The sequence below is a fragment of the Anomaloglossus baeobatrachus genome, chromosome 2 (genome assembly GCF_048569485.1).
Source record: "Anomaloglossus baeobatrachus isolate aAnoBae1 chromosome 2, aAnoBae1.hap1, whole genome shotgun sequence".
In the NCBI taxonomy this organism is placed as follows: Eukaryota; Metazoa; Chordata; class Amphibia; order Anura; family Aromobatidae; genus Anomaloglossus; species Anomaloglossus baeobatrachus.
The window spans coordinates 477,541,247-477,566,332 of record NC_134354.1 but is presented as its reverse complement, the minus strand read 5'-3'; the positions used below and the strand labels follow the sequence as shown (position 1 = coordinate 477,566,332).

Genomic DNA, 25,086 nt, shown 5'->3' with positions numbered 1-25,086 from the left:
TAGAGACATTACAAATGTACAAAAAATTATAAGTTTCTTCTTCCGGCACAACTAAATTAAACCTTGATCTATAATATTTATTGGCACCATAAACCTAAATCAATGTATCAGATTTAGAAAATAAATTTAAGCTTTGCTTATTTTTGTTTCACTAATTAAGTAAATAATTTATGCAATTTTACTCCTTTCTACTTTTCTCTTTCTCAATCTGTCCTGGTCATGTGTACAGTCAGAATACCTAGGGGTCTATATAACCAGGACAAATATGTAAGTTCCTATCAAACAATAACAAGCAGAAGTCTTAAACTTTTTGAGGAATTGATTAAAAAAAATGCATAATTTTTTAAACTTTTCATTACATAGCAAATAATTTTTGAAAACCCAGTTTAATCAAATAATTCCTCCCTTAGGCCGGGTCTAGATGACCATATTTCACATTCCATATATTGACCACAGTGCCCGGACTGATCACAGGTCTCCTGACCCGAAACTGCAGCCTCATAGGCATATACAGTTTGTCCACCCATATCCTGTCCACTGCCAATAACTTGAGAACAGCGGCAGCTATAGGCATAGAAGTGGTCTCTAGGTATAGTAAAGTAGCCATTCACTACACAATGAAACCACCTATAGCGCCACCTGGTGGAAAACAACGGAGTTAGCATTTTTATCTCGAAAACATAACGAGAGAGAGAAAATAAAGTGAATTAAAAAATTGTAGGGCATCATCAATTCAATATGAATTGACACCTTGCATACAGAAATGCTATGATATGAAACCCATGACCCCCCCCCCCCCCCAAAGCATTGAATCCTGGTCACGCATATGGCACTCATTTAACTTTGATGCTCAAAGTGGCCACCGTCAGCTGCAATGCACATCTGGACTCTGGACAGCATACTGTATCTTGCTGCACGTTGTGCAATATGGTGGGTGACACAATTGCACAAGCATCTGTAATACGTAGTCATAGATCCTGCAATGCTGGTGGAGGGGTCACATACACTTGCTGTTTGATGTGACATCACAGAAAAAAGTCCAATGGGGTCAGGTCAGGTGAGCGTGGAGGCCACTCCACGCAGCCACCGTACCCAATGATTTGTAGGAAGGTCTCCATGAGGTATCGCTTCACGTCAGCAGCCTTGGGAGTTTTACATATTCTAATCATAGCATTTCTGTATGCAAGGTGTCGATTCGTATTAAATTGATGAAGCCCTACAACTGTGTAATTCACTTTTTTTTCTCTATCTCGTTCTGTTTCGAGATAAAAATGCTAACTCCGTTGTTTTCCACCAGGTTGCGCTATAGGTGGTTTCATCGTAGCGCATGGCTACTTTACTATACCTAAACACCACTTCTATGCCTATAGCTGCCGCCATTCTCAAGTTAATGGCGGTGGACAGAATATGGGTGGACATACTGTATGTAAGGGATTTAGAGTTTTTATACAAACCATGAAATATAGCCATCTGAAATGTTCCTTATCTGTTGCCAGTTGAAACATTTTCAAGTGGATTAAGAAAAATGTTATTTGTAGAAAACTAGAATTTATGATTGCAGTGCTAAAACCACACTTTCCTAAAGAGTATACATTTTGTGGCCTGGGCTAATATAGTGTCTAATTGTTTCTCAGTATGCCCTGGTGTGTTATTTATGGTCTAAACATTGCTAGTTGATGGGCTGAAGTTTCATAAGACACTGGATGTTATTTCCCTTGATAACTTCCCCTGGCAACCATCTTTATTACATTTTCACCAAGAAAGATAAGCAAATGTAAGAATTAAAAATATTGCCAACATAAGCAGCGGTCTCCGCGATCTAGTTAACAGTAACTTTGGAATATAGTAAACTTGCCATAACTAAGCAAATAATAATCCCATATGAGGTTGTGCTGGAAATTTGGTGTTATACACCATGTGAAATTAGTATTGAATATATCAAAAATTTTCTAAGCAAATATATTTCTAAAGATGCTGTTTACATGAATTTCTTACCAGATGTTTGCAACAACTCATCCAATCTACACAGGCAAAGAAGTCAAATCAGAGATGTCCATAAATAAAGTTATGTGTAATAATTAGAAATGACACAGGAAAAAAAGTATTGAACAGATGAAGAAATAGAGATATAAAACGCTATGGAAAGTCATGACACCAGCTGAAATTTACCAGTAATTACAAATCCTGCCACTTAGTGAAAATATCAGCTGGTTCAACTGATTGTCTGTCTATAAAAAGGTGTTTCATTACGAAGATGCCACACAAGAAACATCTTATGATTGGTAAAACCAGTGAGCTGTCCCAAAACCTTTGCAACCTTATTGTTTCAAAACATACTGATAGCTTTGGTTACAGAAGAGTTTCTAAACTATTAAAAGTTTGTATGCACTGTTGGGTCCATATTCCTCAAATAAAAATTCATAATTTCACCATAAACACATAATTTCACCATAAACCGTCCACAATCAGGTACTCACTGCAAGATTTCACATAGGAGTAAAACGAATTAATGGTAGAGCTGTGCAAGAGCCAAGAACAGTCTGTGGAGATCTAGAGAAAAAAACCCTGCAATCAGCAGGTACAATTGTTTCAAACAAAACCATAAGTAATGTACTCAACCTCCATGTCCTGTATGCACGCTCACCAGGCAAGACTGTATTTCTGAACAAAAAGCATGTTCAAGCATGTTTAAACTTTGCTCAATAACATTTAGACAAGCACGTGAAATACTGGTAGCATATAGTCTGGTTAGATGAGAACAAAATGTAACTCTTCAGATGTCATAATACACATTATGTTTGAAGGTCTAAAGGCACTGCATATCACCCCAAAAACACCATACCAACAGTGAAGTTTAGAAGTGGGAACATCATGGTGTGGGGCTGTTTTCAGCATACGGCAAACTTCACATAATTGAAGGAATGGGGAATGGACAAATAATATAAGACAATATTCATAATCTGCTGCCATCTACCAGGATGATGAAGAGGAAACAAGGCTGGACATTTCAGCAAGACAATAATCCCAAACACACAGCCAAGGAAACTCTCTCAATTGGTTTCAGAGAAAGAAAATAAAGCTGCTACAATGGCCCAGCCAATCACCTGACCTAAATCCAATTGAAAATTTATGGAAGAAACTAAAGCTCAGAGTTCAGAGAAGGAGCACACGGAACCTTCAGGTTTTGAAGTGTTTGTGCGAAAGGGCCAAAATCACACCTGAGTAATGCATGTGACTAGTTTCTCCATACAGGAGGCATCTTGAGCTGTCCTCACCAATAAAGGCTTTTGTACAAAGTCTTAAATACATTTCAGTTAGTGTTTTTCAATACTTTTTCCTGTGTCATTTCTCATTATTACACATCTCTAAATTTATGGGCATCTATAGTTTGATTTCTTTTCCTGTGTGGATTCGATGATTTGTTACCATTGTTGGCTGAGAAATTAATGTGACTAGCACCTTTAGAAATATATTTACTTAGAGAATAATGTGTTTAATATTTATTTCACGTATTCATCATCACCAGAGAAAACAATGATTGAATAGGGTGATTTTCAACTTTTGCAAATTAGGTTTTCTATATTGAGTTGCCTGACCACCCATATTTGTCTCCTGACATAAATTAATGTTGTTTTTATGTCTGGGATTCTGGGATTCTGATCTGGCTTATATATCCTGAGTCATATTGCAAAGGATTGTCGAAAATCCACTTGTGACTTTTAGGATCGCTACTTCCAATAGGTGGCGCTGTGCTAGAGTTTGTCTCCTTTACTGGAGAGACAATTTGTTTTTATGTCTGTGATTCTAAATCAGCTGGTTGTCCAGTACTTGTCTTTGCTTTTTTTTACCTTTCGGGCATATGTCTTATTCTAGTGTTTTGATGTTATTACACGTGCCCTAAAGCAGTATAGAACAGGTCTTTAAATCTAGTAAACAAAAAAAACACTCTTGTTTCTTTAAACTTTTTTTTTTTATGTTACTATCTAATAAGGATCAAGGAGTGGCAAACTTTCCCAAAATATTACAGTCTTGAAGAACCTTCATGTCACCTCAACAAGTTGGTATCTGAGGCCCATTGTGGTGAATTTAATGATTAATTTAATGATTAAATCCCTTGCATGGATCTACATCTAGAATTAATCCCTGGCGTGCTACAAAGAAACTATCTGCAACCTCCGTCTGCTTTCTATCAGTGTTTCTTTACAAGCTTAGTACTATATTGTCTACTACAATGCTTAATTAAACCTAATTTGCTAGCAAGTTTTTAAAGCGAGTCTGTTACCGTAAAGTTACATTATGCATAGGCAATATAGCCCATTTATAAAACGCACCCTTCCTTTTAAAATCGCCTCCTCCTGTTCTACAAAAAAAAAATACACTGTGTTCTGATATACTAATTAGGGTGGACCGTTAGCATGGCTGACGGGCACAAGGCACTGGTCTTCCCACTGGTTTTGCATATAGCCATCTCCGTCTTTCTTGATTGACAGCGATGACTTACCCTGAGCAAGTCTCGCATGGGAAAGCTGTCAAATTTGCACTCAATCAAGAGAGAAGGCTGCCGCATGCGAAACAAGTGGGAGGAACGGTGTGCTGAGCTGCTCCGCCACCCCAACGGTCCACCGAGTACCTGGATTAGCATGTCTTAACAAAGTCCTGCAGAACAGGAGGAGGCGATTTGGTGCAGCTTTTTATAGGCAATGCACTTTCTACATGGCTTTATGCAGAGTTTAAAATGTCAGTTTGGGGTGACAGACTCCATTTAAGTGCTTATTTCTTTCTTTTTGGTATGAAAATTTTATTTGCTGCTCCTTAATCATGCATGTTGCCCCTCCATTTCTGTGCAGATAACAGCTCCAGTACAGAAGAACCTGGACCAGGTATGTGCTACTTTCCATTCATTGCTGCTATTTTCCCCCACTAATTCTGGTTTCCTTTGAACCCTCATTTTTGCTCCTGCAGGTCCTACAGCTTGTGTAGATATCACACTTGTATGATGCTTGTACTGATGGGGGCTTTCACACTTGCCATTATGATGACTTTTTTCTACCATTTTTTAACTTCAATATGACACTTTGTGAAAGCACCCAGTGAATAAAGAAAGATACTATAGAAGGAAAACTTATAAAAATGTAATGTTTGAGCATTATCTCATGATTATTTATTTCACATTACTCATGTTTGTCAGGCGTGAGCAGAAATTAATTTGTTTAGATGAACATGTATGTCCGAATGAATGCCCCGGCACAGAAACTGTGCATTAGTTGGGGATCCGATCTGATATGTGAGACACCTTTAAAGCACCACAATCCTTGTGTGACAGTAAAATAAAGGTATTCGCTAATACCACTCCTGTGGCAACCCATTCACTCAATGTATCATGTTTATTGAAGTCTACGTTAAAGAGGTTGGCCACTACTTTGTTATTGATGGGCCATCCAAAGGACATCCGGCAGCCCTGACAATCTACTATTACAAAGCTCTCAGATGCGGCCAGAACACAACAGCTCCATCAAAACTATGGAATTGAGACTGCTGTGTTCCAGCAGCATTCGGGAACTTCTGTCCAATGTCCGTAACGGCTGATCGGCAGGAGTGTCGGGAGTCGCACCCCCACCAATCAGGCCTATCCTAGGTGTAGGAGATCAATACAAAAGTAGTGCCCAATACCTTTTTTCATTTCTGGCAACATTTTGGGCTATATACCACAACAAAAAGTCCACAGCTTGCCCACAAAAAATAATGCTTCCAGTCTATATTGGCTTAAAAAATGAAAAAAGATATAACTGACAACGCATGAAGCAAGAGCAAATGTGAAACATTTCCTTTGGGTTGTCCAATAAGTGTTTTTGTTTTTTTTGGTGTTTTTTTTTTGTAAGGGAATGAAGATGTTTGACATAGTAAAGTAACCAAAACTCACCTTTTTTTCACCAGACACTTCAGCACCGTTGCTCTAGTCCTTGTCACTCGCTGCTTATATCTGGGCAGGTGAATGTGGCCACTAAGGTCATTTTGTGGCCTAAGTGGTATTACTACAGTGGTTAAGCTGCTCAGGAATAAGTGTCCTAAAGCTGAGAAACTGGACTAGAGGGTCTTAGTCATCCCGTTGTATTTCAGCAAGTGCATGTTGTCCTTTTTGCATACTTTATATAATTATTACACAGTCTTTCAGTGCAGCATACCCTCTATATGAATTCCTTGCAAATTACATGATCTTTGCTTACTGCCATTTAACAGGCTTCATTGTTTATTACTGGTGAATCAACATATGCCCTGGTCTTTTGCAGGATTGATAACAGGTAGCATACACTGCCTTGTAACAAACCAGCCATGTGTGTCCATCATGTGACCCTGACAAATTTTCTTATATACTAGGAATACATAATAAAGACTTCCATTAAATGACTGCTAGCAGATATCTTAAAGATTTGATACAGAGTATATAAAAATGTACATTTAATTATGTAACTTTTACTTGCTGAAACTGTAAAAACCCAATTTTAGTAATCCCAGCAAAACTTAAGAGATAAAAGATGATGTCCTAAAAGAGAAGGATAAGGGATAACGTGCTAATTGCTAAGATCCCATCACTGATCCCAAGATCGAGGTGTTAAAATTCCAAGAACGGGTTGCTGAAACCCCGTCCGTGCGTATGAGTGGCCTCTACTCCATTGATGGTCTATAGGAATAGCCAGTTTCTGGATTTCGCTGTCCTAGAGACAATAAATGGAGCGGAGGTCGGTCCATTTAGGGAGGGGTCCCAGAGGTTCGATCACAGGATTGTAGAGGGTCCCAGCAGTCGGATCTCCAGCAATCAGCAAATTAATCCCTATCCAATTGATAGGGCATAATTTTATTTTTTTTTGAGGGGATAATAACTCTTTACATTTTTCCAGGTTTCTCTATGTCACGGAGGAGTCACTAGTGGAATGGGTGGGCTTTGTGAAATGTGTCCTGTACCAGCCATACTTTTAAATTTGTAACATATCCAATACAGAATATTGGGTGGAGGTTTCATATTTTTGAGAAATACATGGGTTTGCCCTTAGCTATTCCATAATACAAGTAATAGTATCAGTAGGAGGAAGGTATTTGTACTAATAAGCTCTGGTTTTCTGTAGGAGAATGGAGTGAGGCCCTTTACCCCTTACTGAGTACACTAACAGACTGTGTGGCCATGATGAGTGATAAAGCAAAGAAAGCCATGGTCTTTCTACTAATGCAGGACAGTGCTCCAACAATCGCCTTGTGCTTGAGCCTCCAGTACCGCAGAGATGTTGTCTTCTGTCAAACGGTATGTGTAAATTCATTGCCCAATTTCTCAGCCCTATGTACACTGTTGAGCCCATACTATATATTAACAGGATTGCACCCCTCGGCTTGTGCTTACTGTAGTGCTGTGTAGGATTTCATCTGTAGAATCTAAAGTATGTTCAAGCTTTAACAGGGTCCAATCTGTTCCAGCCAGTCGTGATTTAATAGTTAGCTGTCTAGTGGTCAAACACCTCTTACATAATCAGGAACTTAAAGGACATTTTAAGAGAGCAGTTGTCTGATTCTGAATAAAAAAAAAAACATTTTGTAATAATAAAAAGAATGTTTTTCTATTAGCCACAGCAGATAAAAGCTAGATAAGGAGGAACCTCCGCAGGAGGACCTTAGCTGTCTAGTGATCAAATGACTCTTACATAACCAGCATCTTGAAGGACATTTTAAGAGAATGGAGCTGGCTGATTCTGAATAAAAAACTTTTTTAAATACTAAAAAGAACACTTCTCTATTAGCCACAGCAGATAAAAGCTAGATAAGGAGTCTCCTGAGGAGGACATAACATATAAATGCTTTATTTTCCCTGTGGTGGTGCTGCAGGGTATTTGGAAACTTTCTACCAGATTAATTTAGATCCCTGCAACAAAACACCTTGTGAAAGGTGTCCCGCGCATGCCCAGTGGCACTATCGCGGGACTGAGCACTGTTCAAATCGTGAGCGCCGGTGATCTTATTGCGCAGGCACGAGATTATGGGCGGGTACTTGGATGACGCTGGTGATGACAATGTCATCCAAGTACCCGCCCATAATCTTGCGCCTGCGCAATAAGATCACCAGCGCTCGCGATTTGAACAGTGCTCACTCCCGCGATAGTGTCACTGGGCATGCACGAGACTTCTAGAGCATGGAGTATCATGAGGGCAGCGGCCTCATCTATGTCAATCAACACTGGGGACGGGGAACAGTGGCAGGAGGGGGAATAACGGTTGCAATACAGCCCGCCCTCGTGGCCAGCAAAGCTCATTAGCATACCAAAAGGTAAGATTTTATAAAGTGTGTTTATTTAGGTCTGAAAGGGGGGCCAGTAGCAAGATGAACGTTTCTAGAATGCAGCCCAGGAGCTGCAGAAGGGGATTCTTTTAGTTTCATAGCGCAAATTCTAGTGACAGGTTCCCTTTAAGATATAAGACTTTTTCTATGTACAAAAGGCCTTTTTGAAATATTGGTCATGAATCTGTCTAAACCTGTGTTAGTGAACACTTCTCCTTTGCTGAGATAATCCATCCACCTCATGAGTGGCATAACAAGATGCTGATTAGATAGCATGATTATTGCACAGGTGTGCCTTAGGTGGACCACAATAAAAGACCACTCTAAATGTGCAGTTTTACAGTATTGGGGTGGTCCAGGGGGGTCCGAAAACCAGTCAGTATATGGTGTGACCACCATTTGCCTCACGCAGTGCAACACATCTCATTAGTATAGAGTTGATCATGTTGATTGTGGCCTGTGGAATGTTGGTCTATGCCTCTGCGATGACTGTGCAAAGTTGCAGGATATTGGCAGAAAGTGGAACACGCTGTCGTATACACCCCATCCAGAGCATCCCAAACATGCTTAATTGGTGACGTGTCTTCTGGTGAGTATACTGCCCATTTTTCCTTTTGGTGCACTTTTCCCCTTTTTGGCCATTTTCCCTTTTTGTTGCCAGCGGTTTAGACATTAATTGTGATTAGAGGCAGTAACTCAGTGGTAGAGCTGCTGCCTATGAACACTGAGTTCACGAGTTCGAGTCCCGGCCATCCCAGAAAACCAGAGCGGTTGAGAATTTAACCCCTTAATGACTGCGGGCAGTAATATTACGTCCTAGTGGTCATAATGTTACTGCCCACGGTCTGCTGCCGGCAGCATGCCGCGATCGGTGCACATCTCAGCTGATTTTCACATAATAGTTATCTGCTCGTGCCGTTTAACCTCTTAAATGGCGCTGTCAATATGTGACAGCGCCATTATAACGGCATCAGCGGTAAACTTTTACTTACCAGCCGATACCGGAAGTCACGTAATGTGATCACGTGACTTCCAGTGGTTGCCATGATAGCACAGGGTCGTGTGATGACTCCTGTACTAACATGAATTATTTTCAGTTTCACTCAGCCCGGAGCCGAGTGAAGCAGAAAGTGAGCTTATCTGCTGTTTACAGCTGTGTAGCTGTGATCAGCAGATAGGGCAGAGCGATCGGATTGCTGATCGCTATAGCCCCCTAGGGGGACTAGTAAAATAATATTAAAAAAAGTAAAAAAAAGTTCAAATCACCCCCCTTTCGCCCCATTGAAAATTAAAGGGTTAAAAAAATAAAAATTATAGACACATTTGGTATCGCCGCGTTCGCCTGATCTATCAAAATATATAATCAGATTAGTAAACGGCGTAGCGGCAAAAAAATTCCAAACGACAAGATTACGTTCTTTTGGCACCACAACTTTTGCTCAAAATGCAATAATAGGCGATAAAAACGTAGCATCTGCGCAAAAATAGTACAGTTAAAACCGTAATTTCGAGATGAAAAAAATAAGCCATCACTGAGCCATAGATCCAGAAAAATGAGAACGCTATGGGTCACGGAGTATGGCGTAAAACGTGCGCCACTTTTTTCGGATAAACGTCCGATTTTTTTTTTAACCCCTTATATAAAAGTAAACCTATACATGTTTGGTGTCTACGAACTCGCACTGACCTGAGGCATCACACCCACACATCAGTGTTACCATATAGTGAACACAGTGAATAAAATATCTCAAAAACAATAGTGCTATCGCACTTTTTTTGCAATTTCTCTGCATTTGAATTTTTTTTGCCGTTTTCCAGTACACTATATGGTAAAACTTATGGTTTCATTTAAAAGTACAGCTTGTTAAAAAAAAAAAATGACCCTCACATGACCATATTGACTAAAAAATAAAAAGTTACTTCTCTCAGAAGAAGAATGGCGAAACAAAAAAACGGAAAACGAAAAATCAGCCGGTCATAAAGGGGTTAATTAATGGTTGAGTTATTTAAAGGGCACACCAAATTTATACTGTTATACAAGCTGTACAGTGACTATATTGCATTCTATCAAAGTGTCATATCTTCAGTGTTGTCTCATGAAAAGATATAATAAAATATTTTAAAAAATGTGAGGGGTGTGTTCACTTTTGTGATATACTGTATAACCCCATCCACACCACTGATTGCCAATTTTCTGCCTACACAGAAAACTAGAAAGCAGTGATGGCTACAGGGTTATTCAGAGCTCATGCTGGACTACCTGGCAGCAGGTTTACTAGTTCTCTAGTGATAACCTACTGCTGATTAAACAATGATTTTATAAAAACTGAAGTAAGCAGCCTAGTAAGTGACACATCACTCAAATCAAGCTCTCTGCCCCTACCTTTTTCCTGCTCTCAGATTAGGTGGTAAAAACCTGGAGATAGTTCCCCTCTAAAAGTTTAGACGCCCAGTAGCAATATGTTATTGATGCTAGAAGCAGTTGTGCTATAACTCAGAGGTATATTGTTTTGCACCCTATTAAACTAATAGCATGGTTGAAGAATATTGTCAACAATGAATGCTAATTTTGATTGATCTGAACATTAGAGGATAACCCTGATATACATTTACATACAGATAAACCCTTTACATTTGTTAAGAAAAAAATAGATACTATGTATACGTTTTCCATCATGTTCCGTTAACATGTTTATCTGTTTTAGTTAACAGCGCTGATCTGTGGTTTCATTATCAAGCTGAGGAACTGTCTGCATGATGACGGGTTCCTGCGCCAATTATACACTATTGGTCTTCTGGCACAGTTTGAAAGTCTTCTCAGCACGTATGGTGAGTGTTATGCAGGATGATACACTTGTACAGGGTACACTACAGCTATATCTACTGATGGTTGAGGGCCAGGACTGAGCCTACCTGGAAATATAAGAAGCTTTCATTGTTTCATTCAGACAGTACAAGTTCATAGAATATTAGAGTTGGAATGGACCTCCTGGGTCATCTAGTCCAACTCTTATCTGTTCTATCTGTGATTTTCATGAATAGAACTATTATATATCATAATATACTATTATATATATAGTACCTATTATAATCTATGGGGCTATTCACATATCCGTGTATATTTGCAGGTTCTGTTGTTCGCACCAAAATGTGGAGACATATCTAATTTTTCTACGAGCCATAGATCAAACTCACCAATGTAAATCTATGGGTTGGTGAAAATATTGGGACAGCACTCAGATGCCATTAGTGTGCAGTCTGTTCTCCACAGCCTGTTTGATGAAAGAAACTGGGAAACCCCTATAAGGTTTTTGTTTTTGTTTTTTTTTCTTGTGCATATGAGTAAAACTGCTGAAACCTTGATGATAAAAACTGACACTGGCCAACTACTGAAGAAAATGTCTGTTTTTTTGCATATGAAAAAAATAACTGATTTCTGGATGAGCCTGTACAAAAAGCACAGCTATATTGATTTGTTTCTTGAGTACATAGGGATGGTTTAACAAGTGGCTCTACAATGTCACTTATGAATGCGCTCTGTTACATTTGGGCTACCTGAATCAGCAAATTGTTGTACAACAGGAAAGTCTTGCTTTTATCATATAATCTATGCAAGTTCTACAGCTCTTCTTGTTGGATTTTTTCCAACGTGCCTGAATACTCTTGTTGTTGTTTAACCTTTGCCCTTTAGGAGAAGAGCTGTCCATGTTGGAAGATATGAGTTTGGGGATCATGGACTTGAGGAATGTGACCTTCAAAGTCACCCAAGCCATATCGAGCTCCTCCACTGATATGTTGCCGGTGATAACAGGAAATCGGTGAGTTACCGTACGTTGTATTATTTACTTTGAACTTTGTTGGATTTACTAGAATTCTAGAAACTCAATAATAAGATCAAGGATAACGAATTATCGTTCATTAATCAATCTCAAATCTATATTAGTAAGTTCATTGGTAGTCATTATTGTGCATGAAATTACTTCAAGGTTTGCAGTAAATAAATACACTGTCATATTTCTAATTACATTTTCCACATTCTTCTCCTTTTACATGATTTTTTGCTTTAGTAGTCCTTTATGAAATCGTAGCAAAAAGTCATTTTCAGGTTCAAATTGATATTTTGAATAATTTCTTTATTTATCCTTTAAAGGATTATTCCCATCTTCAAGATCTCATCCCAATATGTAGTAGGTGTAATAATAAGAATATTGGCAAATATCTCCAATTAGAAATGTAGTATAATTCTCCTGATCTAGCCATATCTCATACCTTGTGCGCTTAGGTATCCATGGTTATGACCACTCATATAGTGACAGTTTGCTTGTGGTCGTAACCAGGGCTGTGGAGTCGGAGTCGGAGCTCATTTTGGTGGAGTCGGTATAAAATGCACCGACTCAGACTCCTAAAATATATATTAAATTGGGGACAGTAGTGCAATCCAGAATGTGCTGAATATTTTACTAAATAATAACATTTAGTATAATGCTTATATTTAAGTGAAAAATCTATTGTAGTACAATGTGAACATCAGACATTTAATTATTTTTATGATACAATAATCAAGATATTTAGATAAACATAAAATATGCTTATTAGAATACAACTTTAGAACACAAACTAATAAATTGTAAATATGTACAATATACAGTGTGTATGTGTGTGTGTGTGTATATATATATATATATATATATATATATATATATATATATATATATATATATATATATATATATATATATATATATGTATGTATGTGTGTGTGTGTGTGTGTGTGTGTATGTATGTATGTATGTGTATGTATATGTATATATATATATATATACACACACACACAAGATAAATACACACACAAGATATATATGTAATCTACTGTATATTACATAGTGTATTACATATTTACAATTTATTACAGTTTTTTGTGTTCTAAAGTTGTATCCAATAAATATATTTTATGTTCTATCCAAATATATTGATTATCATAAAAATTATTAAATGTCTGATGTTCACATACACATGTTCATGTACTACAATAAATTTTTCACCTAATTATAAGCAATATATGTAGCAGTCGGAGACGGTGCAAGAGAAATTGAGGAGTCGGAGTCGAAGGTTTGGCTTACCGACTCCACAGCCCTGGTCGTAACTATAGATACCTAAGCTGCAATGATGAGATGGATACCTAAGCGTTGATTCTTGATGGGGGAAAAACATCTGAACCTACTACCATTGTAAAGATCTGGTCAGTAAATATTATTGATAAACGGGAAACTGTAGATGTTCTTTGATGTATGACGTGTTATGTATTTTTCAAGTGATGGATTTAATGTCCGGATCCCATTGCCAAGCGCCTTGTTTGATGCCCTCCCTCGCGAGATTCAAAGTGGAATGCTGCTAAGGGTCCAGCCTGTCTTATTCAATGTTGGGATCAATGAACAACAGACACTGGCAGAAAAGTAAGAATGATCACAAGGATGAATGGAACCATTTGTGTATTTTTGAGTAGAGTATAGACTGTGTATTCTGTTTTATGTCCTTCTTTTAAGTCTATGGATGATCACGATGCATAGGTCGGCTTGTATTATATGCAGCCTATACCAGATCAGCAGCACCAGCTTTGTTGCTGGAGTGTCAGGAAGAGCCGCTGTTGTGGTTTGGTTTTTTTTGTTTGGGGGGGTGGGGACCAGGTAAGGCTACATGAGAAAAATGTGTAGGTACTCATATGTAGTCTTCCTCTTAGACCACGTACCAGTCGTACTTCTTCTGTTGCTTTCCAGAACTTCTGTTTTGTATGTCTTGATATGTATAATATAAATGATTAGATGTGTATGTGACTTCTATGCTGTTTTAGCGCTTCGTTTCACAAGCACGATAATATTTTGCATATGTTTTTTTATGATCCAAGATTTGGAGATACATCGCTACAGGAAATTATAAACATTGAAAGCTTGGTACGACTTAATTCTTACTATGAACAGTTCAAAGAAGTCTTACCGGAAGACTGTAAGTTTCTATTGAATTATTGTGATTTTGGGCAAAATATAAACAATATGTAAATGTACTGTGCTTCAAATAGGATCTGCCAGCTCCCATGTGATATCTATTTTGGTAAATTCTAGCATATTCCTATCAGGCTATATTCAGACATTGTGGAAAATTTCCACTGCAGATTTGAGCTTAAATCTGCTACAAAGAACAATTTGGGTGCACCCTACTGAATTACGAAGCATAGTAAAGAATAAAATCGCGCACTACACTTTGTGTCATCTGTCACAATTCTTTATATCCAAATTGTGTCCATGGGGTGGAGAATACTGCATGCTGTGATATATATGCGCACACTATCCAATTGGTATATGTAATATAACTTGCTTGACTTGGAACATTAATATTATATTATATCCGTGTGCACTGAACTCACACTGAAAAAAACCCTTTATCTGTGCACTTTTATTTTCTTATACTAAGGTGACACAACATTATCCTTTGTATAGAATATCGCTAATACGAAAGCCTACAGCCTGCCTGCTTTCAGCACAGTGCTACTGTCCTGATGCGGTGTCAGTAAAATTTAAAGGGACTGCTGCCATTTACTTTTTGTTACATTAGGGGCTGTAGCCATGTGCTTTCATTTAGTGTGGGGGAATATAAATCTTTAAAGGACCTACCTCAGATGAGAAAAGTCCAATTTTTTATCTTATTCTACTCCCACAGCTCCTAAGTAATCAGATTTATTTTTTTTCTAATTTTATGGTCTTTACCAAGAGGGTGTGGCTCACAGGGTGTTTATGCATTCATAATCAGGGCAGCAGAGGAAACAAAATGCAAGCCAAAATTCTCGACTTTTGGTGGGGTGGCAGATCCTCTTTAACACATACTTATTTGCTCATAAGTAGACATCTATATTAGATGGAATACAATAAATGTGATCCAGAATTAATGCAATGCTAATAGTTAATGTAAATGGCATAGTGTGAATTTTTAGATTTGCTTTCATTATTTGTGTTTATTTTAGGTCTCCCACGGTCTCGAAGTCAAACATGTCTCCCCGAGCTGCTCCGGTTCCTCGGACAGAATGTCAATGCAAGGAAGAACAAAAATGTTGACATCCTTTGGCAAGCTGCTGAAGTAGGCTATTTTACTAGTTTATTTTGCATTGGACATACTTTATACAAACTATATAAATCCCAAGTGTCCATAGTTTAATATATGAACCAAAAAGTCAGCATTTTACTTAATTTGAGATATATCTATAGATAGATATTATATTGTACATTTTCAATGTTGATCTTATGCGTAGATAGCCCTTGACATAACATATGAATGTATGTGTTGGAGCACCCCAGTAAAAATATTTGCATTCATATCGGGGCGATCCTCCTTGGTGGTTTTTCTATAGTGCTACATCATAGTTTATCTTTTATTTTATTATTAAAAAAAACAACCTTATACAGTCTCTAGGAAGATTTTGGAAAATAATTTTGTAAGGAAGTTTTCTTCTCTTATGTCACATGAGTTCTCCCATTTTTCTTAGATATGTAGACGACTTAATGGTGTTCGATTTACAAGCTGTAAGAGCGCCAAGGACCGTACTGCCATGTCAGTGACGCTGGAGCAATGCTTGATTTTACAACATGAGCATGGAATGGCGCCACAGGTTTTTACACAAGCGCTGGAGTGCATGCGAAGGTAAGCAAAATTGTGCTTGCTCGATGGCTCTGTTTTATTTCCCCTTACTACAGCAACCAGGTGAACTACAGATGTGTGTTTCCCAGACAAATCCAGGTAACTAGGTTCGAAAAGAGCAAAAGTCTAAACGTCTAAACATTATATTAAATAGTATATTAACTCCTAAAATATTATATACTACTAGTAGTAGTGTTATAAAACAGTTTTCTTTATCTGGATGTAAATATATTGTGAGGCCTGATCACTGGGTTTTAATTGGCAGAAAACAGTGATTGTTCGGAATGCATCTGCAGGTTGCCCTGGTTCTCTAGTTGTGTCCTCTAGAGAAGGCTTGGGTAACCTGCTGCTTTCCAGAAGTTGTAGTTATACAGCTGGAAGGTGCCAGGATACTCACATCTGCTCTAGGCATATCCCAGCTTTTACTTGTCAGGTCTCCCAGGCTCTGTGGTTGTATGTCATGACTATCCCTACCTTCACCATCTCGCCTTGTTTGTACAGGATATCCCTATTTATGTTCTATGTGCAGCAGCAGCAGAGTTGTTACTGTGGAATAAAAGACAAGTTGTGATTTACATCCTTTAAGTGTTCTCATTAAAACATTTGCATTGGCATTTACCCCCTGCACATCACTTGCCACAAGAAAGCTTAAAGGGAATCTTTCAGCAGGATTTCACACCCCAATCTTTATTTATGCACATGTAGCTCTTTCAAAGACAAATCCAGCGATATCTTTACATTGCCAAGTTCGTTCCTTCCTTACAGATAAATCCGCTTTATGAATTGATATGCAAATTAGCCAGAAGATATAATGTAGATCTGAAGCCTCTGTTCCCCATCCAGCGCTGCCTTCTCTTGCTTTAGTGGCAACCTCTATGCTGTCTGACTTCAGGCAAAGGAGCCAACAGTCAAGTAGCCGATGATAAATAGAGCTGGAGTGACAGAGGCTTCAGATCTACATTAGCTCTTCAGGCTCATTTGCATATCAATTCATAAACTGATTTATCCATATCAAAGGAAAGACTAGCCATGTAAAGATATTGCTGAACTTGTGATTGAAAGAGCTACATTCACACATTAATAGTTTGAGGTGTGACATCCGGCTGGAAGATTCCCTTTAAGTAACCGGTTTGCAACCTTTTTCCCTGTGTAGTTTAGCGAAGCTGCTCAGTCTTGTTCCCTCCATACATGTCTATGAAATGTTTTTGCTATACTCAGATTCTTCATTCCCCTTTTATCCTTTCTGTTGGGTTCTCTTATTTGACCCTTTCTATTTTCTAAAAATAAGCATACAACAGATGTATTCACTTTCTTTTCTTAATCAGAACATATACATTTATTGAAGTTTTCTAAGCTAATGTTAGAACCTTAGAGGTTACTTCAGGTTTTATACATGCTGTTTTATATCACATTTGGGACAAAAGTAGCTTAACCTGGCCATGGATAGCTATGCAAATGAGCTTTAAACCAGATTTAGAAATGGTAAATTTTTGAAACGTTACATAAGGCACAAACTCACTCTAGGGGAGGAGTGTGGGTGCCAATAAAAAGTGAAAAATACCTCTCTACAATAGGGATATATGTGAAGATGGGGCAAAGTTATTAGATACTATGTGAAACTTCAATAAGTTTGGCGCTTATAGACAACTCAGCCACCAGCAAAACTGACTTTAAAAAGTTCCTCCTTATGGAATTGTCTTACACATACAGTACAATTAATCTACTGAAAAAGCGCAATACCATTGCTAATACGTTCCATCGCTGATCCTGAGCTGCATTCACCGTTCTGACGGTTTCACATCTCCAGTGGCTTGCAAGTTCCATCACTGCAGAAAATATACTTTGCGTAGTTACACTTTTGGTCAGTTGTTTTGGTTCTCCGCACCATGTAGAACCAATTCACTGTAAACTATTTCTCATGACAACCAGAAGAACCGTGAATACAGCTCTAGTACCGTTATACAGGCAGTAAGATGTGTTTAGAAACTTAATCCCCATTCAGGCCTTCTTGATTTAACGGTCTACATTCCTGATATTACACTCTCCTGTCCAACGGTTCTAAGCAAATCAAAAAAGGTCTGTGGAGCCTCTGTTAGGAGTCTCGACACAGAACTAGCCAGATATCCCTCCGGGAAGGACCTAGCCAAGGAGTGGCTCTTTTTAAGAGACCACTATAACCACCATATTAAGTGGCCCTTTTAGTCAATATCCAACTCTTTGACAAGTTTAAAGATATGACAAGGGAAATACCAAGGCCAGGTATCCATCCACAGACAGCTGTTTCGGGGTATTGCCCCTCATCAGTGTGGAGTAGAATTCTGGCAAAACAATCACTGATCTCGGGGAGACCAGCCAGAGAAAACACTGCCAGCAGCCAACAAAGGCGCTCAAACAGTGAAATCCTAGGTGCATTCCCCCCTGGGAAGTATGCAAATCAAAAAAGGTCTGTGGAGCCTCTGTTAGGAGTCTCGACACAGAACTAGTGAGCCGATGTTACATCACCATAGATTACTATGGTAAAGCTCATTTGTTTTGGGTCCATGAGGAATATGAACGGGTAAAGTTTAGCTTTCTGAAGGAGACACTTTTTTTATTCTTTTATAATAAGAGTTGTCCACTTTTATTTAAAAAAAAAAGTGTTGGGGACATGTTTTTGTAGCTTATTTTATATTTAGGGTATTTTAGGTTTTTTGCCGATGTCCTCCGTTGTAAAGTTTGATAGTATAGCTATTTCTACTATCAAAATGGCTTCTGGTGGATGAGCATGTGACCAGACCTATTCATTAGCCTCCTCCAATTGTAAATCACCTCACATGGGGAAGCTGCTTTTCTATTGGAGGCGGCCGATGGACCGGTCTAGTCACATGCTCCTCCATCGGCAGCCATTTTGAGAACAGGATTGTTGTGTAGTCTGTGAGTAAGACTGCAATAACAAGTTCTATAATTCTCATATATTAGTAAGTGCCATAAACCCATGTCCTCAATTGATAACCCTTTTAAGATTGTATTGCTGTATAAACTGGGAATGTTTGTGATATGTGGTAGGTTTACTGTTGTCCCAAAGTACAAGCTGCAGTGATTATATTGCATCTACAGCATACAGCTTGATGAGTGACACATCCCTGGAATCAGGCTTTCAACGCCTACATTATCCTGCTCTCACATTAAAGGGGTGTTCCGACGGCTAAACAAATTTTGAACTAAATTAAATCCCTATCTATTTATTGGGCTAATCTAAACAAATTTATAATGTTGTATTAAAAATTCTGTTTGTCTCTATCGTTATTAGATTGTGTAACTGCTATTGATTTTTTTTTCTCCGTATTTCCTGTCTGATGACGCTTTGTCTGACAATCCCAGTGTATTTAAGGATGCTCCAACAATATGTCATCTGGGGTCAGAGACTGCAGTCATTGTCAAATCCTCTGCCCCCTCCCTTAAACGAAACGTCATCAGTGATGCTTGTTTTATGGGCTGGTCTCATTCTTGCGCTGTCACACAATGTGCACGGTGAAAGTGTGCTTTATGGTGCTGGCTCAGATCAGCTGTAATGAGCTGGCAACAGAACAGAACAGACAGTCTGGGTGCATTGACAGAATTTCTTTCTTGCAGAGATCAGCGCCGCCCTCAGAAGTGATGTCACTTACAGGGGCAACGCTGATCTCTGAATGCCGTTCTGACAACGAGCCCGGACTGTCTGTTCTGTTGCCAGCTCGTTACAGGTGATCTGAGCCAGCACCACAGAGCATATTGTCATTGTGCAGATTGCACGATGAGTGCGCGCAGGGACCAGACTAGCCCCTGAAACTAGCATCACTAGTGACTCTTTGTATCAGGGAGGAGGCATGGGCTGTGACAGTGACTCGAGCATATACTGGGATGATGTAACTAAGCGTCATCAGACAAAAAATAGGAAATAAAAAAATCAATAAAAGTTACTTAGTGTAGTTTGGGAACGGTAGGAAAGTTTTAATGCAACAATATTAGAAATTAGTTTAAATTACCCCAACAAATAGGGATTTGAGTGAAAATGTGTTTATCCTTCAGACCACCCCTTTAAATAGCAAAAACCTGATGACAGATTCCCTTTCATTAATAGTGGGTATGTTTGAGAAAAATGTGTAGTGTTTTGTAGAGGGAACATAAGTGTAATGGTAACACTGAGGCTCCTATTAGGTTTTAGCAGTTTTTACATAAATATACAGTATTAAACTTGAGTTATTGTACTTTATTGTTAGGCACCCTCCACCATGCACTGAGAAGTGACTATATAGTTTTTATGCTCTCACCCGGTGTCCACCATTTACGCTACCCTCCCTTTTCTCACTACCTCTTACCACTCAGTTTGGCCCTCTCTTACTCCTGTTTCCAGTGGTTTGGGAAGGGCAGGGGTAAGTCTATATCACACTTCTCCTATGTTTTATTTTTTGTTGTGGGATGGGAATGGTATGGATGATATTGTTTAGACTTGCCACTTCCTCCCTTTACAACTGCAGCAGCCATTTTGGAAGCAAGAGAAGCGGAAAACCAAACTAATCCAAGGAGGCAGAGGGTGGCGAAGAGTGACTAACGAGATATGTTCCAGTCACTTTTCAGTCCCATGATGAAAGGTGGCTATAATAATATAGCCTACATAGTCAGAGTCGGAGACACATGTGGACCTTATGCCATGTAGAGAGCATGTGTTCCTATTTTTTACATCTATCCTTTTTATTCTTACATCCATGTGCGCAGAGTTTCTATTTTGTATAGATGGCAGTCTTGACCATGAGATGGATACAGCGCTTCTAATATCTGAATAATTAGTAAATCACTAATATTTGTTAGATGCACCTTTTTATTTTATTGAACTTTCATTTCTACCTATGTTTGTACAATTTTACAAGGGCATTTTGCAATATGATATTAATGTATTTAGCCGTCATATCATTTTCAGTGTATAATAAATGACACATTGTCTCAGAGTAGCACACACATAACCAAATTTTCATCAAACAATCTTAATGCCCTGAGGTCTTATAATCAGAACGTGACATATTCATAGTATTGATCAACCTTTTACAGCTGAATACACCTTACTCAGTTAGTGTCATCTGGCGGTTTTGAAGAGTACCCATCATTTTAATTTATTTTTCATCAATTGTACATATTAGTCTAATCTGAGAAATCTGACTCTTACCCTTCCTGAACTGATCTCAATTCAGGGATAAACTATGTATTCAGCAAAGGCAGATTTTCACATTACTGAGTTAGAAGATGACAGTTGTTTCTTAAAAAAGATTCTATGGAGATGGGAGTCGGGACTCTAGAAGCAGACACACACCTCATACTGCAAGTTCTCATGAAATGACAGTTATTGGGGTTTTTTTTACCATAGATTTAGAGTCACTGCGGTTTCAGGTGAACTTGCAGCCAGGGCTGTGGAGTCGGTAAACCAAACCTTCGACTCCGACTTCTCAATTTCTCTTGCACCGACTCCGACTTCTCAATTTCTCTTGCACCGACTCCGACTCCTCAATTTCTCTTGCACCGACTCCGACTCAGACTTCTCAATTTCTCTTGCACCGACTCCGACTCCTCAATTTCTCTTGCACCGACTCCGACTCCTACATATATTGCTTATAGTTAGGTGAAAAATTTATTGTAGTACATGAACATGTGTATGCGAACATCAGACATTTAATAATTTTTATGATACAATAATCAAGATATTTGGATAGAACATAAAATATATTTATTGGAATACAACTTTAGAACCCAAACAGTAATAAATTGTAAATATGTAATACACTATGTAATATACAGTAATCACATATATATCTTGTGTGTATGTATGTGTATATATATATAATTACATATTGTATTACATATTTACAATTAGTTTTTTGTGTTCTAAAGTTGTATTGGAATAAATAAATATTATGTTCTATCTAAATATCTTGATTATTGTATCATAAAAATAAATGTCTAATGTTCACATTGTACTACAATACATTTTTCACTTAGGTATAAGCATTATACTAAATGTTATTATTTAGTAAAATATTCAGCACATTCTGCATTGCACTACTGTCCCCAATTTATTATATATTTTAGGAGTCGGAGTCGGTGTATTTTATACCGACTCCGACTCCACCAAAATGAGCTCCGACTCCACGACTCTGACTCCACAGCCCTGCTTGCAGCAGAATAATCATTAGAAGGAAAATAGGGAGGGAAACAAATCCAGCACCGTTGTCTTTAAAAATCTTGAAGTTTATTGAGTCACATTAAAAGCGTGTTAATGGATCAACAAAATGTCTCAATGTGCCTTTGTAACTCCTTAATCATAGGCAAATACCTATTTGGTCCTAAGTATTTGCTTATGATTAAGGATTTTTTTTCTCTGAAACGCGTAAGGCATAAGATTTTTAAAGACAACGATGCTGGATTTGTTTCCTTCCCTCTTTTCCTTCTAATGATTATGCCAGCTGTGGACGCCAACCACGGATACCGTGCACCGACCCTAATGGAACTTTATGCAGAGAAGTGGTGAGCTGGAACTTGCAGCAGAATGTCTGTGTCTACCTCTTGCTCCTCTCCATGAAATCTTATAAACATCAACTCTAACCTCCAACATTAGTGATGTCAAAATCTGTCTTCACTGAATACAGATTTTACAGCTTTAACCTTTTGATGTCAGATTTGAAGAGCAATCTAGAAGAAAGAAACAGATTTGTCTGATAAGATATATTACAACATTTCTTACTTTTATGTGTACTATTGATTTATGAAATAAAAAGTAAAACCATTACTCCATAACATATTTCTTTGAGATTGAAAGGGTCAAATCTTGTACTGGTTTGTTGCTGGTCTATTTGCATTTCAGATGCCACTGCTTAGCAGCATGTTGATGCATGGCAGCATGGACTAGTGGCTCTTTGCACTAAACCAAACATGGAAATCTGCCAGTTTTTTCTTTTTTGCTTCACTTGTCTATAATGCATTCTTATTATTTCTCTTTTATTCTCTCTTTTTCTCTTCTTTTGACTCCACATTGCTACTTTTGGTTTACTTACATCATCTTTTAAATGTATGTTTCCAATATTCTGTGACTCTCCTTTGATGCACTTTTTTCTATTTTTGTTTGCTATTTCCCTTTCTCCCCTAATTTTATGTATGTTCCATTTTTTTTATTTTATATTTTTTTTGGGCCATAATGTTTTTTTGGTTTTTTTTTTTATTTGCAATCCCAAATTATCCTCTTTGCAGCATTGGAACTCGAGAAATAGTCACCCAGAAGAACTTGAGTGGCTTGGTTCCCATCCGAGATTTTAGGCTAGATCCCAGCCTCTTCTACTCTATCCCATTGTTAGCATTCAGCCCAAATTTGCTCATAGTGTGGGTGTTCCTCAGCATTGCATACTTGGTTTCCAGATTTCGTTGCAAATGAAGATGAGACAGAAGTATTTATGCTTGGAAATACAAAGTCTAGTGGGATCATAGAGAGGACTTTCTCACGCTGTTGACTGATCTACGTCCTATTTAATGCCTTACAGTTTTCATTTTACATGTGAAAATTTTCTAAATTTGGGTCCACTCATTGGAATTGGGCAGACCTTTGTTGTATATATGTATTTACATTCTGCTTACAACTTACCTCATGTCCTTGATGCTGCTTTGTACCTATAGTACCACACATTGGCACTATGTAGCGTATGTACCAACCTTCAGTATGCTATTGAATTTTGTACTATTCATGCTGCTTTCATGACATAGTTTATAGGATATAAGGTAATTATCTCTTCCTTAATGGCCAAGCCATAAGTGCAGGCCTAGCTGAGGCTTCACCTTTTGGCAGCATGGTCGTAGCTGCATATTTGCTTTCATGGTCTGTTCTGATCAATCTAAAGCTTGATTACTCTAAAATGCATGCACTTTAAAAATCTATATTTTTATGTACATTTTTAACACACAAAAATATCTTCCTCACCTGCTGCCTGTTGTGCTTCCATGCTAAAATAGTATATACACGTAGCATTGCAATGTAGCTCCTGCACCTTCTATACTTCCCATTACTTCGGGCACCTGTGCAATTTGGAAGTGACATGGATATCTAAAGCCATCGTTTGCTCCAGAAAAGTGCCTTTGCATAGAAATGCCCAATATGAAGTTTGCATTTTATTTTTTTTTTCACTATGCTATACCTCCACATTCCTAGAAGATACCTAACTATTGAGATTTTACTATGTTGGCATCATCCTATTTTGTTGATAACCTTTTATTTCACATAATGGGCCAGATATGTTCTTATTTGAGCTTTTTATATAGTTCTTGGGAGCTGAAAATGGTTCCTGTGGTCAAATTGGCATGGGCTGTTTACACTATTTTTGTATCTATTTTTTTTTGATCCTTTACCCCTTTACTTTTAGCTGCAGTTTACATCTGTCAGGCTATTTTTCTAACAGCAAGGTTAAAACTTGCCTTCCATTTGTCTTCACAAGCTGATAACTAGTGATGAGGGAATAGAAACTATACTTGTTAAGATTATTCATAACAAAAGCCAAAGTACCATTCCGGTATTCATCACAAATAACGAACCCAATGCAAGTCAATGGGGAACCAAGGCATTTCTCCTGAAGATTTCCCAGAAAAATGCTTGTGTTCCCCCCTGACTTGCATTAGGTTAGTTATTCGTGATGAATAAAAGAATAGTACTTTGGGATTCGTTCCGAATAATCCGAATCCAAATGGTTACTATTTGCCCATCACTAGTGATAACACCACAAACATGTAATTCCTTGGAAAGCGTGTTTACACTTTATGCTGATTAGGTCCCTAAGCCATCTGGGATGCCAGTCCATGCACTTTCTGTATATAGCAAAGCACTTAAAGAATGGCAAAAGAGATGTCTGATCAATGCGCATCCCTACTATAGAAACACTATCCATTAGACCTATTAGACCTCCCACTGGGGACCAAATAGACATAAAAACTAGAAAAGAACATTTACTGTGAGCAACAGATACATAAATGTGAATATTAGGTTCTTAACCAAAATCCTGCTTTATACCTTCACTCATGCCTCATTTTGTAAATGAATT

At 38.1% G+C, this 25,086-nt stretch overlaps 1 protein-coding gene across 8 annotated transcripts in view; it reads left to right on the top strand.

Annotated features, from left to right (window-relative positions):
• The window catches only part of INPP4A (inositol polyphosphate-4-phosphatase type I A), a 167,076-nt gene that overhangs the window by 132,790 nt on the left and 9,200 nt on the right, over positions 1-25,086 (top strand). For 2 of the 8 annotated variants that reach the window (XM_075336391.1, XM_075336387.1), the window contains 9 exons: positions 4,848-4,880; positions 7,122-7,294; positions 11,026-11,149; positions 12,012-12,138; positions 13,633-13,773; positions 14,223-14,320; positions 15,333-15,445; positions 15,852-16,006; positions 23,255-24,534. In XM_075336391.1, coding sequence (XP_075192506.1) covers positions 4,848-4,880; positions 7,122-7,294; positions 11,026-11,149; positions 12,012-12,138; positions 13,633-13,773; positions 14,223-14,320; positions 15,333-15,445; positions 15,852-16,006; positions 23,255-23,435 — 1,145 coding nt within the window. In that variant the 3' untranslated portion in view covers positions 23,436-24,534. Of the gene's footprint in view, positions 1-4,847; positions 4,881-7,121; positions 7,295-11,025; positions 11,150-12,011; positions 12,139-13,632; positions 13,774-14,222; positions 14,321-15,332; positions 15,446-15,851; positions 16,007-23,254; positions 24,535-25,086 lie in introns of those variants that run through there. The other 6 variants (XM_075336393.1, XM_075336389.1, XM_075336395.1 and 3 more) reach the window with 4 other exon arrangements.